Genomic DNA, 15,862 nt, shown 5'->3' on the forward strand with positions numbered 1-15,862 from the left:
GCAGCATGTAGAGACGCTTTACGTGCTCGTCGACGTGCTTTACGCACCTTTAAACGCCACCCTACAGTGGCGAATTGTATCAATTATAAACGATTACGTGCACAGTGTCGTCATATTATTAAAGAAAGCAAGAAAGCCAGCTGGGCTGCTTTCACAAGCACCTTCAACAGTTTAACTCCTTCTTCTGTTGTCTGGGGTAGCCTGCGCCGGTTATCTGGCACTAAGGTCCACTCACCAGTTTCTGGCTTGACGGTCGCGAATGACGTCCTTGTGGCCCCTGAGGATGTCTCCAATTCCTTCGGCCGCTTTTTCGCCGAGGTTTCGAGCTCCGCTCATTACCACCCTGCCTTCCTCCCCCGCAAACAGGCAGAGGAGGCTAGGCCACCTAACTTCCGCTCCTCGAATCGTGAAAGTTATAATGCCCCATTCACCATGTGGGAACTCGAAAACGCACTAGGCCGATCACGGTCCTCCGCTCCAGGGCCTGATTCTATTCATATTCAGATGCTGAAGAACCTTTCTCCTGCGGGTAAAGGTTTTCTTCTTTGTACTTACAATCGCATCTGGATTGAGGGACATGTTCCCGCATGCTGGCGCGAGTCTATTGTTGTCCCGATTCCTAAGCCGGGGAAGGACAAGCACTTGCCTTCCAGTTATCGACCCATCTCGCTTAGCAGCTGTGTCTGTACAGTGATGGAGCGAATGGTTAACTCTCGATTGGTTTGGCTGCTCGAGTCTCGACGCCTACTTACCAATGTACAATGTGGATTTCGTAGGCGCCGCTCTGCTGTTGACCATCTGGTTACCTTGTCGACCTTCATTATGAATAACTTCTTGCGGAAGCGCCCGACCGCGGCTGTGTTCTTTGATTTGGAGAAGGCTTACGACACCTGTTGGAAGGCGGGCATTCTCCGCACCATGCATACATGGGGCCTTCGCGGTCGCCTCCCTCTTTTTATTCGTTCCTTTTTAATGGATCGACAGTTCAGGGTACGTGTGAGTTCTGTCCTGTCCGACACCTCTCGCCAGGAGAATGGGGTGCCACAGGGCTCAGTTTTGAGCGTCGCTCTCTTCGCCATCGCGATCAATCCAATAATGGTTTGCCTCCCAGCTGATGTATCAGGCTCCCTTTTCGTGGACGATTTTACCATCTATTGCAGCACGCAGTGTACACGTGTCCTGGAGCGCTGTCTTCAGCCTTCTCTTGACCGTCTTTACTCCTGGAGTGTCGCCAATGGCTTCCCTTTTTCTGCCGAGAAGACGGTCTGTATTAACTTCTGGCGCTACAAAGAGTTTCTCCCATCGTCCTTACGACTCGGTCCCGTTGCTCTCCCAGTCGTGGAGATAACAAAATTTTTAGGTCTTACATTTGACAGGAAACTTAGCTGGTCTCCACATGTCATATTTGGCTGCCCGTTGTACCCGTTCTTTAAATGCCCTCCGTGTTCTCAGTGGTCTGTCGTGGGGAGCGGATCGAACCGTCCTGCTTCGTCTATATCGGTCGATCGTCCGCTCCAAGCTGGATTATGGGAGCTTCGTATACTCCTCTGCACGGCCATCCATCTTACGCCGGCTCAACTCCATACAACATCGGGGTTTACGACTTCCGATCGGAGCATTTTATACCAGTCCCGTAGAGAGTCTTCATGCTGACGCTGGCGAATTGCCACTCACCTACCGGCGCGATATACTGCTTTGTCGGTATGCCTGTCGGCTACTGTCAATGCCCAACCACTTGTCTTATCGTTCTTTTTTTGACGACTCTCTCGACCGTCAATACGGGTTGTATGTCTCTGCCCTGCAACCCCCTGGAGTTCGCTTTCGTCGCCTCCTTCAACACCTTAATTTTTCATTCCCTGCAATCTTTCGAGTGGGCGAGAGCCACACGCCACCTTGGCTCCAGGCTCAGGTCCGCGTTCACCTTGACCTCAGCTCGCTCCCAAAAGAGGTTACCCCCGGTTCGGTCTACCACTCCCGTTTTGTAGAACTTCGTTCGAAGTTCATCAATATGACCTTCATTAATACAGATGGCTCAAAGACCAATGATGGGGTCGGGTGTTCTTTTATTGTTGGGGCACAAAGTTTCAAATACCGCCTCCATGGCCATTGTTCGGTCTTCACAGCTGAGCTCTTTGCCCTCTACCAGGCTGTTCTTTACATCTGCCGCCACCGACATTCTGCTTATGTCATCTGCTCCGATTCCCTGAGCGCCATCCAGAGCCTCAGTGATCTATATCCGGTTCATCCTTTCGTGCACCGGATCCAACGCTCTCTTCAGCAGCTGGTGGACGTCGGTTCTCCGGTTAGCTTTATGTGGGTCCCTGGCCATGTCGGTATCCCTGGGAACGCAGCTGCAGATGCCGCGGCCAAGGCTACGGTCCTCCAGCCTCGGACAGCTTGTTGTGTCCGTTCGTCGGATTGTAGCAGGGTAATTTGTCGGCCCATTTTTATCGCTGTGGCATGCCGATTGGGCTGCACTTGCAGACAACAAGTTTCGGGCCTTGAAACCTCTTCCCGCGGCTTGGACGTCCTCCTCCCGCCCTTCTCGGCGGGTGGAGGTCGTTTTGGCCCGGTTACGCTTTGGACACTGCCGGTTCAGCCTTCTCCATCTGCTGACGGCTGCGCCGGCGCCGTTCTGCCCATGTGGGCAATTGCTGACGGTCCGCCACATTTTAATGTCCTGTCCGGATTTTAACACACTGCGTCTAGATCTTAACCTGCCATGTACTCTAGATGCCATTTTAGCGGATGACCCACGAGCAGCTGCTCGCGTTCTTCTTTTTATCAATTTGACAAACCTCTCTAAGGACATTTGATGATGCTGCTTTTTAATCCTATGCCTGTCAGTCTGTCTTTTATCGTGTTTTCCCTTTTAGTTGTTTTAAACTTGTGCCTCGCGGTGCATTCTTAACGTAGTGAGGGCGCTAATGACCATTGAAGTTGTGCGCCCTAAAACCACAAAAAAAAAAACTCGAATTGGAATAGATCTCCGTTGAGGTCCGAAAGATTCCATCCCCCCCAAATGGTGTTCCATTCCTTTTTCCGCCGGATTTTATAAGAGTTTCAGGATGCTGTTTTTTACACTGATGGCTCTAAATCTGCTGATCATGTGGGATATGCCTTCACGTCCTCTGTTGGAACGGAAAATCATCTGCTGCCACCTACATGTGGGGTGTTTACTGTGGAATTGTTGGCAATTTCCCAGGCTCTTCCCTTTATTAAACAGTCGCAACGCAACCGAGTTTTGTTATGTATGGACTCGATAAGTGGCCTTCTGGCTATTGACCGGTGTTTTACGCGCCATCCCTTGGTCTCTGCCATCCATGACCATCTCGCTGATCTTCACCATGCTGCTTGTTCCGTTGATTTCCTTTGGGTCACTGGCCATGTGGTTATCCCCGGTAGTGAGCTTGCTGGTAGTTTGAATGGGGGAGCAATCACTTAAACCCTACTTCTCTGTAACCCCTCCTGCAGTGGATTTATGACTTCACATAAAATCCCACTACACAAAATCATGGGCCAACTCTTAGGAGGCTACCTCCCTATCTAATAAATTTTGTGGTATTAAGGTGACACCAGTCTCATGGCGTTCCTCCTTCCACCTCTCCCGAAAGGCCTCAACCACCCTGTGTCGTCTCCGCATTGGCCATACGAGGCTCACCCATGGTTTTGTTTTGCGTAATGAGACGCCCACACTTTATGGTTGTGGAGCCTTCCAGTCAGTAACCCAAATTTTTGTGGAATGCCCCCTTTTGCCTCTGCATTCTAAGTACAGACTTCCCTGCACTTTACCTTTAATGTTGTCCGACGATTCCGAGATAGTCGAACTGGTTCTGTTTCCTCTGTGAAAGTGGGTTTTATTCTCAGTTTTAAGGTTCTTAAACTCACTCTGGTGTTGGCAGGGCGGTGATGGTGGGGTTGTCTTCCACTGTAAGCTGTGTTTGGAGATTCCCAATCCCCTTTCTGGCCAAGAGCCTCTTCTTTCCCTTCTCATCCGTTTTTTCACTTTTTAGAATTGGTTAGTCCCCCCCAGGGGGTCCACAACTCTTTTCTGGACACGTGCATAGCGAGCACGGGATCCCGAGCTAATGTGGCCCTCCTTCCTTTCCGGGCTGCATACCTTCCCTTCCCTCATCCTTTCCCGTCCCCCATCTTCGCCCCCTCCCCTCACCTCTGGCTCTTTCCTTCCTTTTCTCCACCTCTGGGAATATGGTTTGTGCCTACGTCCGGAGACGGACGCTCGAAACTGTTAAAATTCCTTGCTTTCTACACTTGCAAGTCTTCGTCCTTCCTCTGTCCTTCTCTTTTCCTTCCCTCTTCTCTTTGCCCTTTTCTCCGCTGCGGCGTTTGAGACCCTTCTTCTTTCCTTTCCCTTTCTCTTTTTTCCTCCCTGTGCGTGTCTGAAGACAGACACACGCACTTCCATGCGTAGCCGGTGACGGGGTAACGCGTAATTCCCCGCCCCGGGTAGACAGGTAAGACACGTACGTACCCCCTGGTAACGGCCAGGCCCAGGGAGGGGTGATTACCCGAGCTGATGCCTTCCGAAAGTGCCGATTGGTCCCTCCGTCCGTTTGTCGGGAGGTGTGACCTTAGGTGTGAACAATCACCTAAGGCGGGAGTGCCCTCAGTGAGGGCCCCCCCAAGGGCGGAGCGCGCCATCGGAGACGCCGGTAATCATGGAGGATTCTTCCGCAATGGTTTCCTCACCTTCCGCTATGTCTGCTCACAAACGTAAGTTCACTGAGTCTCAGCCACAGACAGTTCTTCCATCGTTGCCACAGTTCCTTGTTGTTTCTCGGTCTGACGACTGTCACGATTTCTCCATGGTCAACCCTTTCATTATTCAGAAAGGTGTCGACGCAATTGCAGGTCCTGTAAAGTCTTGTTCCAGATTACGGAATGGCACCCTGTTGTTAGAAACAGTCAGTGCTTTCCAGGCACAAAAATTGCTGCGTACTTCTCTGCTCCACACATTCCCTGTCCGGGTGGAACCGCACTGTACCTGAAATTCCTCGCGTGGAGTCGTTTATACACGCTCCCTCGATGGATTGTCTAACGAAGAAATTCAGCACTACCTGTCTGACGAGGGCGTAACGGCTGTTCATCGAGTTACGAAAAGGGTTGACACGAACATCATTCCAACCTGCACCGTCTTCTTGACATTTGACAAAGTTCAACTCCCATCGAAAATCAAAGCAGGCTATGAGATAATTTCCGTTCGCCCTTACGTCCCAAACCCTACGCGTTGCTATCGATGTCAGCGGTTCAATCACATCAGCCAGTCCTGTTCCAATCCGGCCAAATGTGTTGTGTGGCAAGGATGCCCATGAGGGTGCTTGTCCACCTCCATCCCCTCGCTGCATCAACTGTATGGGTGACCACGCTGCTTCCTCTCGAGATTGCCCCATTTTTAAGGACGAAAAGCTCATCAAGGAAATCAGAGTGAAGGAAAAGGTGTCGACCTTTGCTGCTCGAAAATTAGTCGCCAGTCGACAGCCCACCGTGCCTCAGACAGGAAAATACAGCACTGTCCTTGCTTCTCCTCGGCCAACAAAGGAGGCGGCCACGCAGACTTGCGACCTCAACTTCAGTGCCACGGTCGTCCGATCATCCAGTGCAAAGATCGCCCGTTCAACCTCACCACTTTTGCCTGCCCACTCTATGGCTCACCCTTCGTCGGGTTCTGCTAAATCTCAAGCCCAAAAGTCAGACACCAAGACCTCCAAAAAAGAGCATACTCGTGAAGAGTTTTTACGTACCGCAACTTCACAGCCATTGGTTCCTCCTTCATCTAAACATCATACTTCCAAGAAGGCTACAAAGAAACCCAGTTCCTCTCCTTCTCCGCCAAGGCGTGTCCCATCTACAGCACCACCTAGCGGAAATCTCCCTCGGCTGTCTTCTGTGTCGCCAAGGCGCACTGCTGGTGGCCGGTCAACCGGCCGATCGCTGGTGGCAGGAGCTGCTCCTGACCAACCTATGGATCAGGATCTTCTGCCTTCAGCTGAATGCCATTCCATGCTGTCGGTCGCTAGCTCCGAGCAGTCTATGAGTTGACAGCAACTTTGGTCACATTCCTCCATTTTCTGTGCACCCTATGTCCATTATCCACTGGAATATCCGCGGCATTCGAGCCAATAGGGATGAATTGTCGATCCTCTTACGATCCTACTCGCCGGTCATCTTCTGTCTTCAGGAAACAAAGCTGCGTCCCTGTGACCACTTTGTTCTCCCTCATTTTCGGTATGTCCGATATGATCTCCCATCTGTTGAAGGCACTCCAGCACATGGGGGACTCACGATTCTTCTCCATGAAACTCTCCATTATTACCCAATCCATTCAAACACTTCCTTCCAAGCAGTCGCCGTCCGTCTTTCCATTTCCGGATACACGTTCTCTCTTTGTACTGTATACATTCCATGGTCCACACCAATGCCACGAGCTGATCTCCTTCATCTTCTTGGTCAGCTTCCACCCCCCTATTTGCTGGTTGGGGACTTCAATGCCCACCACCCGCTTTGGGGATCTCCACATCCTTGTCCACGTGGCTCACTATTGGTAGACGTCTTCCACCAAGCGGATCTAGTTTGCCTTAACACTGGGGTCCCTACATTATTATCTGTCTCCACGACAAATATCTCATTTGGACCTTCCGGTCGGTACTGTTCCGCTAGCTCGGCGCTTCGAATGGTTCGCCCTTGATGATACACACTCGAGTGACCACTTTCCATGTGTCCTTAGACTGCAGCCTCAACTGCCATACAAGCGCCCGCGACGCTGGAAGTTTGCCCAAGCTGATTGGACACTTTTTTCGTCTCTTGCGACATTCGATGACCGTCGCTTTCCCAGCGTCGACGATGAGGTCACACATATTACCGACGTTATTCTTACAGCTGCGGAACATTCAATACCACGCAGCTCCGAATTGCTCCGGCGCCCCCCAGTTCCTTGGTGGAACAAGGCATGCCGTGATGCAGTACGTGAGCGGCGACGTGCTCTCCGCGTTTTCCGCCACCATCCTACTTTGGCCAACTGTATCCGCTATAAGCAGTTCCGTGCGCGATGCCGTCGCGTCATCCGCGATAGCAAGAAGGCAAGCTGGAAATTCTTCATTAGTTCATTTAACACCTTCACTCCCTCCTCGGAAGTTTGGAGTCGGATTCGACGGTTATCTGGCGCGCCTAGTTTCTCCCCGGTCTCTGGGCTCACTGTCGCGCATGATACATTAGTGGACCCCGTCGCAATTTCTAACTCGTTGGGTCAGCACTTTGCTGAGATTTCGAGCTCTTCAAATTTCCCGCCAGCGTTTCTCCCGAAGAAACGCGCAGCGGGAGTGCGACATCTTGTTTTCTTTTCTCCTCTCAAAATCGCGAAAGCTGCAGTACTGTTTTCTCCATGCGGGAACTACAACATGCACTCTCTTCTTCTCGCTCCTCCGCCACATGACCGGATGGTATCCACGTCCAAATGTTGCTGCATTTATCAACCCATAGTCTGCATTACCTCCTTCGCCTTTATAATCGAATTTGGACCGACGGTACTCTTCCCAGACGATGGCGGGAAGCTATCGTCGTTCCCGTTCCGAAACCTGGAGGGGACAAACATGTCCCCTCTAGCTATCGCCCCATTTCTCTCACGAATAGTGTCTGTTAGGTTTTGGAGCTTATGGTGAATTACCGTGTAGCGTGGTGGCTGGAATCCCGCAGTCTTTTAACACCTGCCCAATGCGGATTCCGAAAGCATCGTTCTGCCGTTGACCATCTTGTTGCTCTCTCCAGTTATATCATGAACAATTTTCTCCGGAAACGCCAAACAGTAGCAATATTTTTTTTTCTGGAGAGAGCATACGATACCTGTTGGAGGACAGGCAACCTCCGCACACTGTTCTCTTGGGGCTTTCGAGGTCGGCTACCCCTTTCTCTTCGCGAATTTATGGCAGAGCGCACATTTAGGGTGCGGGTGAACGCTACTCTCTCCCGTACTTTCTCCCAAGAAAACGGGGTACCCCAGGGCTCCGTGCTGAGTGTTGTACTGTTTGCCATTGCCATCAATCCAATTAAGGATTGTCTCCTTGCTGATGTCTCGGGCTCCCTCTTTGTGGACGATTTTGCGATCTACTACAGCTCTCAACGGACCAGCCTTCTTGAACGACGTCTTCAAGGATGTCTCGATCGCCTCCACTCTTGGAGCATCGAAACCGGCTTCCGTTTCTCTCCCAGTAAGACCGTTTGTGTTAATTTTAGGCGACGTAAGGAGTTTCTTCCGCCCTCCTTACATCTAGGTCCTGTCAACCTTCCGTTTTCAGACGTCGCTAAATTCTTGGATCTTATGTTTGACAGAAAACTGTGCTGGTCCTCCCACGTTTCCTATCTTTCGGCTCGCTGTCTACGATCCCTTAACACCCTCTGTGTCCTGAATGGTACCTCTTGAGGAGCAGACCGAGTGGTCCTTCTCTACATCTATCGCGCCTTAGTGCGCTCAAAATTGGATTATGGAAGCATAGTCTACTCCTCTGCTCGGCCGTCTATTCTTCGGCGGCTCGACTCTATCCACCACCGCGGATTACGTTTAGTGTCTGGAGCTTTTTACACTAGCCCTGTGGAAAGCCTTTATGCTGAGACTGCTGAACCTCCGCTGTCCAATCGGCGAGCAGTCCTTCTGAGTCGTTATGCTAGCCATCTGTCTTCCATGCCTGCTGATCCAGCCCATGACCTTTTTTCGACGCCTCCTTTGATGTAGGGTATGCAGGCCGCTCCTCCTCCCTACTACCCCCGGGAGTCCGCTTCCGTCAACTGCTCCGTTCTCTTTCCTTCCGCTTTCCTAAAACCTTCTTGACAACTTGGGGTACAGTACCGCCTTGGTTCCGTCCCCAGATCTGCCTGCTCTGTGACCTTTGTCGATTTCCCGAGGATGGTACGCCTACACTTCTTTATCGTCGGGCATTTGCTGCTCTGTGCACAAATGACGGACGCCACATTTATTTACACCGACGGCTCGAAAACATCGTTAGGTTAAGGGAGTGCCTATATTGTTGGCGACACCCCAAATCACTTTCGGCTTCCCGACCAGTGTTCGGTTTATACTGCGGAGCTTTACGCTGTTCTCCAGGCTGTCCACTACATCCGCCACCATCAGCGGATACAGTACGTAATCTGCTCAGATTCTCTCAGCTCTCTCCTCAGTCTCAAAGCTCTTTACCCTGTGCACCCTCTGGTCCACCGGATTCAGGACTGTCTGCGCTTGCTCCACCTGGGGGCGTCTCGGTGGCGTTCCTCTGGCTCCCGGGACACGCTGGTATCTGTGGGAATGAGGCGGCCGATATTGCAGCCAAGGCTGCAGTCTCTCTTCTTCGGCCAGCTATTCCATCGATTCCTTTCGGCGATCTACGGAGCGTTTTATGTCGTTGTGTTGTTCATTTATGGCATGCGCATTGGTCAACACTTCCCCATAATAAATTGCGGGAAGTGAAAGCCCTTCCTTGCGCTTGGACCTCTTCCTCCCGAACGCGTCGTCGGGAGGAGGTAATTATAGCTAGACTCCGGATAGGGCACTGTCTTTTTAGCCATCGACATCTTTTAAGCGGCGATCCTCCCCACTCTGTCCCCATTGCTCTCAGCTGTGGACGATCAGACACCTTTTAATTGAATGCCCCTATTTTAATCCGTTACGCTCCCGTCTACAGCTATCGCCTGATCTATCGTCGATTTTAGCAGATGACACGCGCTCAGCCGACCGCGTTCTCCAGTTTATTAGTGACAGTGAAATGACGTCAGTCATTTGAAGCTTTTTTGGGGGCAACCAACCCCTTTCTGTAGTGGATTTTTAAGCATTCCTTCTGCTTTTAGTTTCTCAAATTTTATGACTTTGTTCCCATTGCTGCTGGTTTTAAATTCCGGTTTTTTACTGTTTCCTAAGTCACGGGCTGGGCGCTAATGACCATAGAAGTTTTGCGCCCTAAAACCACAAAAAAAAAAAAAAAAATCCACCTGCCCCCCTGATGGTGAGGGGGGGGGGGGGGGCACTTCTCTGTTGCTCCTACACAACCTACTTCAGGAGCACCCCCCCCCCCCCCGCCATCAACCATATCAGGGATGTCAGTCCCCACATCTCAGCTGGAGAAGGGTAAGTTTTCTTTAGCTATTCTCACCAGGAAGGGATCCCTTGGGTCACTCCCTTCCCAGGTTCCTACCAGTGGCAAAGCTTACACCCACCAGGGGCTGAAGCAACCACTGGTGGCTGGTCGTAGGACTTCATGGTCCTCAGTTACTGAGACTGAATCAGTGAAGCCCTCCCAGCTGGACAAATCTAAGGAGCAGCGAGAGAAACATGAAAAGAAAAAAACACAAGAACCAATGCACTGCCGTGGCACCCATACCACAACCATATAAAAGCTGTCTGAGGATGAGGTGGAGATGATGGCGTCCACTGAGGAACTAGATATCGCTGGGCGCTCTCATAATGGATGTCGATAGCACAGTTATTCATCTGGTGGCAGCAGGTGACTGAGGTGTAGACTGCTCATCGTTTCATGCCTTCCCAGGCTAACCAGCGTGTAATCCTCCAGTGGAATTGCAGCGGATTTTCCCAACACCTAGATGAGCTACAGCAACTGTCACACTTCACACCTGCTTTCTGCATTGCCCTCCAGGAAATCTGGTTCCTCACAATGCGGACCTCTACCCTCTGTGGCTGTAAGGGATATTACTGGAACTGTAGCCAAAATAATAGTGCCAGGTGGAGTTTACATGTCCTGAACTCAGTATATGGCCCTCCAAACCCCTCTTGAAGCAGTGGCCGTCAGGATAAAGACGACACAGGAAATGTCTGCAGTGTATATCTTCCTCCAGATAGTGCAGTACCCCTGAACGTGTTGGCTGCACTGTTCGATCAAGTCTCTAAGCGCTTCCTACATTTGGGAGATTTTAACGCTCATAACCACCTGTAGGGTGACGCCATGCTTATTAGCCGAGGTAGGGAGGTCGAAAGTTTACTAACTCGATCTCTACTTCTTAAATACAAGTACTCCACGCATATCAGTGTTTGACAGGGCACATATTCGGTCATTGATCCCTCAGATTGCAGTCCTGGCCTTCTACCATCTATCCACTGGAGAGCACATGACGACCTGTGGGGTAGTGACCACTTCCCCATCTTCCTGTCACTACCCCGGCATTACGCCCACGAACACTTACCCAGATGTGCCTTAAACAAGGCAGACTGGGAAACCTTCACCTGTCACCGCTGATTCTCCTTCACATTGCGTCATCGATGTTGTCGTTGAGCAGGTCACTAAAACGATCGTTCCTGCAGCGGAAAATGCGAACGCTCGTCCTTCAGGGTGCCCCCAGTGGGTGCCAGAAGTCGCTGAGGCAAGTAAAGAGCGTTGGCGGGTTCTACAGTGGCATAAGCGGAAACCTTCCCTAGAGCACCTAATAGTCTTCAAGCAGCTCCGTGCCCGCGTTCGCCACCTTCTAAAACGACGGAAACAGTGTTTGGAGAGAAGTCTTGACCATTGGGTTCCATACGTCACCTTCCAAGTCGGATGAAGATCAGACGTCTTTTTGGGTACCAGACCCCAACAGGTGTCCCTGGCATTGACATCAATGGCGTGTTATCTACCGACGCAAACGTGACTGCCGAGCGCTTTGCTGAGCACTATGTTCGAGCATCTGCGTTGAACTACCCCCCCCCCCCCCCCGCCCCAGCCTTTCACACCCTCAGACGGTGGAGTGGAAGTCCTCTCGTTCACTACACGCCACAGTGAATCCTATAACGCCCCATTTACGTAGCGGAAGCTCCTTAGCGCCCATGCACTTTGCCCCGACACAGCGCATGGGCCAGTTTGGACCAGATGGTCAAACATATCTCGTCTGATTGCAAGCGATATCTCCTCGTCATCTTCAAACAGTTCTGATGTGATGGTGTCTTTCCATTACAATGGTGGGAGAATACCATCATTCCGGATCTCAAACCCGGTAAAAACCCGGCTGATGTGGATAGCTATCGGCCCATGAGCCTCACCATCTTCCTTTGAGCTGCTGGAACGTATGGTGTGTCGGCGGTTCGGATGGGTCCTAGAGTCACGTAGCCCACTGGCTCAGTCAGGGCGGCTTCCGCCAGGGCCGCTCTACTACTGATAATCTAGTTTTCCTCCAGTCTGCCATCCGAACGGCCTTTTCCAGACGCCAACACTTGGTTGCTATCCTTTTGACTTCTGTAAAGCATACGACACGATGTGGTGACATTGTATCCTTGCCACATTGTATGAGTGGGGTCTCTGGACCCGTTCCGATTTTTATCCACAACTTTGTAACTCTGTACTTTCCGTGTCAGTCTTTGCCTGCCGTAGCTCCCCCTGTATTTAGAAAACGGCATATTGAGTTTGTGTCTGTTTTTAGTCGCTACTGCCGGTCTAGCAGCAGCTGTAGGGCCGTCGGTCTGACCTTATCTGTATGTGGATGACACGTGCATTTCGTACTGCTCCTCCAGTTCTGGAGTTGCTGAGAGGCGCCTACAAGGAGCCATTCACAAGGCGCAGTCATCGGCTCTAGCCCACAGCTTAAAGTTTTCAGTCGCGAAGACGTGTCGTGCATTTCAGTCGGCGTCGCTCCGTCCATCCAGAACTTTACCTTAATGATCTACTCACTGTAGTGGAGACATATCGATTCTTGGGACAGATTTTAGGCACCCAATTCACTTCGCTACCTCACCTTCATCAGCTTAAGCGGAAGTGCTGGCAGCACCTGCACGCCCTCCACTGCATGAGCAACACCAACTATGGTGCAGATAGCTCTAAGCTGCTGCAGCTCTACAGAGCCCTAGTTCAATGCCGCCTTGACTTCGGGAGACTTGTTTCCGTTTAGGTGGCTCCCTCAGCGTTGTTCACTCGACCCAGTGCACCACTGTGGCGTTCGCCTAGCAACGGGAGCTTTCAGAACGAGTCTGGTGACAGTGTCCTGGTGGAGGCCGGAGTCTCTCCATTGCAGGTTATGCGTGCACAACTGCTCACCAGTTACGTTGTTCTCCTGTGCATCCGAACTACCGTCTCCTTTCCCCAACTACGGCTGTTCATCACCCGCATCGGCGGCCCAGGTCAGGGCTTACGCTTAAGATTGCGGTTAGCGTCTGGTCTCTTCTGTCTGGAGTCCTTCCTGTTACCTCTCCTCGAAGTTCATTCACGTACACCTCGATGGCTGCATATTTTTCTGGACCTTTCGCATGGCCCTATGGACTCAGTTAACCCTGCGTCTCTCCATTCTCGATATGTACTGAACTGGGGCCATGAAGGGGTTTACAGCCTCTCGATGGCTAATGGTCACGTAGGCTTTGCATATATTCATGGAGGACATACTGAACAGCATTCCTTGCTAGATGGCTGCAGTGTTTTCATTGCAGAGCTGGCGGCCATATATCGTGCTTTTGAACACATCCGTTCATGCCCTGGGAGTCGTTTCTTGTGTGTGCTGACTCCTTGATCAGCCTACAAGCTATCGACCAGGGCTCCCCTTCGTCTTCCCTTGGTGGCGTCCATCCAAGAGTCCATCTATGCCCTGGAACGGTCCCGTCGTTCAGTGGTGTTTTTCTGCACCCCAGGTCATGTCTGAATCCCAGGCAACGAACTTGATGACAGGCTGGCCAAACAGGCTACTCGGAAACCGCTTCTGGAGATGGGCATCTCCGAAACTGACCTGTGTTCTGTCTTGCGCTCCAGGGATTTTAGACTTTGGGAGACGGAATGGCATAACAGTGCGCACAACAAACTGTGATTAAGAAGACTAGGGATGTGAGGAAGTCTTCTATGTCGTCCTCTCGCAGGGAATCGGTTGTACTCTGCCAGCTCTGCGTTGGCCCTCCGTGGCTAATACATAGTTACCTCCTCCAGTCAGAGGGCCCACCTCAGTTTCGATGTGGCTCACCAATGATGGTCGTCAACCTCTTGCTGGACTGACCACTTTCAGCCACTCTGAGGCAGACTTTCAACTTTCCCAGCACCCTACCTTCGACGATGGGCGACAATGCCTCAAGAACACCGTTAGTTGTGCCTTTCATTCGTGAGGTTGGGTTTTATCGTTTGATCTTTATCACACTTCCTTGGTTCCTCCGTGTCCTCCGCCCTAGTGCTTTAGGGTGGAGGATTAATGTGTTGCAGAGTGGCTGTCTTATTTTTATCCTTTTTATTCTTGTCAGCCAGCCATGGTAATCTGCCCCCTTGTTTTGATCTCTTCTACATGTTTCTCACGTGTCTGTGTGGTTTTCTTGTCAGATTTGGTATATTTTAGTGGTTTCCTCCTTTCTTCCACATGTTTTGTGTGTCTCGACTATTCTACTCCACCCTTGTGGAGTTTTTTAATCGGAACGAGAGACCGATGACCTAGCAGTTTGGTCCCTCGCCCCTCTTTTAAACCAACCAAACGTAGTGTCTCACAACACAGGATTACTCATTAATATAGGTTCTAGAGCATAAGATATATAAATGAAATGTTCGAATTATTGCCATAAATGATGTTTTTTCAGATAGTCATGGAAGGTCTCCAGCATCAGCAGTCCAGCATTCTGGAGAGGCAGCTAGTTCAGACGCTGCTGGATGAGGTGTGGCCGCGTCTGAGCTGGACCGCGCAGTCCAGGAACGTGCTGGTTATTGGTTGTGCCACTGGAGAGACCATGTGTCTCGACCTGTTGCCGCGACTGCCGCAAGATGTTTTCACCGTCGCAGGCGACGGGCGACCCGAGATGGTTGCTGAGTGCGTAGCAAGATTTCCTTTCCATAACGTGGGCTACATTACCGTGGACTTTGGTGCTCCTGACATCCAAGCGACTCAGGCATGGAACCTGGTACCGTACACGAAGATCTTCAGCTTCTTCTACTTGCAGTCGGTACGGGATCAGAAGTAAGCACCCCTCAGAGCAATCGCTTCCAAGCACTGAGATCGTAGTTGCACCTACACTGAGACAGTGTCGAAGTGTAGGCCTACCCTGCTCTGCAGCGGGAAAAAAGGGTTACGTGCGTGGTGTCTGCAGTAGCTTGTAAGCATAAGGAAATAGTGTTACTGAAGTGCCCAAATCCAGGACACACAGAGTGAAATTTACGGAGGCAGATTGATGATGCATATCTGTTCTACTGGAATTCGAAAACCTCCGAATAATTCGTCGCAAACTGCGATAAATTTATGTACGCAGCTGCTGAAATTCTACTATACGGTAACCCGACAAAGCGTGGGAGGCGATGTTTCGTGGACTGATATTTAACCCCCACTTTCTTATTCTCGTGATAGTGAAAAATCCTCTCTGCCTGTGAAATACGTTTACACGAGTACAGAACTTTGTGCGACATGTACCTGCATACAAGTTGATACGACACCATTTTAAACAATCGTAAATCTGGCACCTCGAGCAAGATGTGGAACTGAACAAATTTGAGAAAAGGCTGTTTGGCTTTCATTACCGATACCAGACGAACGCAAAATTTGATAATTATCACTTGTATTTTTGAGAATGACCATTTCCAGACCCAAGGGTTCCCTACCTCCAATTTCAGATGAATCCTTCATCCCGGAATGTTCGTTTGTAATCACCACGGGCACACTATCCAGCGGTTTACGGTAGCCATATGCTGCTAGTTCCGTGGAATGAATTTCATGTAAAGTGGATGGTCCTATTACGCTGCCAACGTATTCCACTAAACTCCTGTTGTAGCCTGTTCACTCAAGAGTTCAGTATCTTTCTTAGGTCTTGTTCCATCTGGATACGCTTCTTCCAATAGACAGATGGACAGAAGCCAAACGGATGGATGCCGAGTGAGGATGACTGTTCACTGTGTTAGTGACTCACCGTAACGGACTGTGAAACCTTATCGTTAGG

At 50.8% G+C, this 15,862-nt stretch overlaps 1 protein-coding gene across 1 annotated transcript; it reads left to right on the forward strand.

Annotated features, from left to right (window-relative positions):
* The first annotated feature begins 14,524 nt into the window (after positions 1 to 14,524).
* Positions 14,525 to 14,896, forward strand: LOC126482049 (uncharacterized). The gene has a single exon (XM_050106024.1). It carries the CDS (start codon positions 14,525 to 14,527, stop codon positions 14,894 to 14,896), a length of 372 nt encoding a protein of 123 aa, XP_049961981.1.
* Positions 14,897 to 15,862: the final 966 nt, after the last annotated feature.

This window comes from Schistocerca serialis, chromosome 5 (genome assembly GCF_023864345.2).
Source record: "Schistocerca serialis cubense isolate TAMUIC-IGC-003099 chromosome 5, iqSchSeri2.2, whole genome shotgun sequence".
Lineage (NCBI taxonomy): Eukaryota > Metazoa > Arthropoda > Insecta > Orthoptera > Acrididae > Schistocerca > Schistocerca serialis.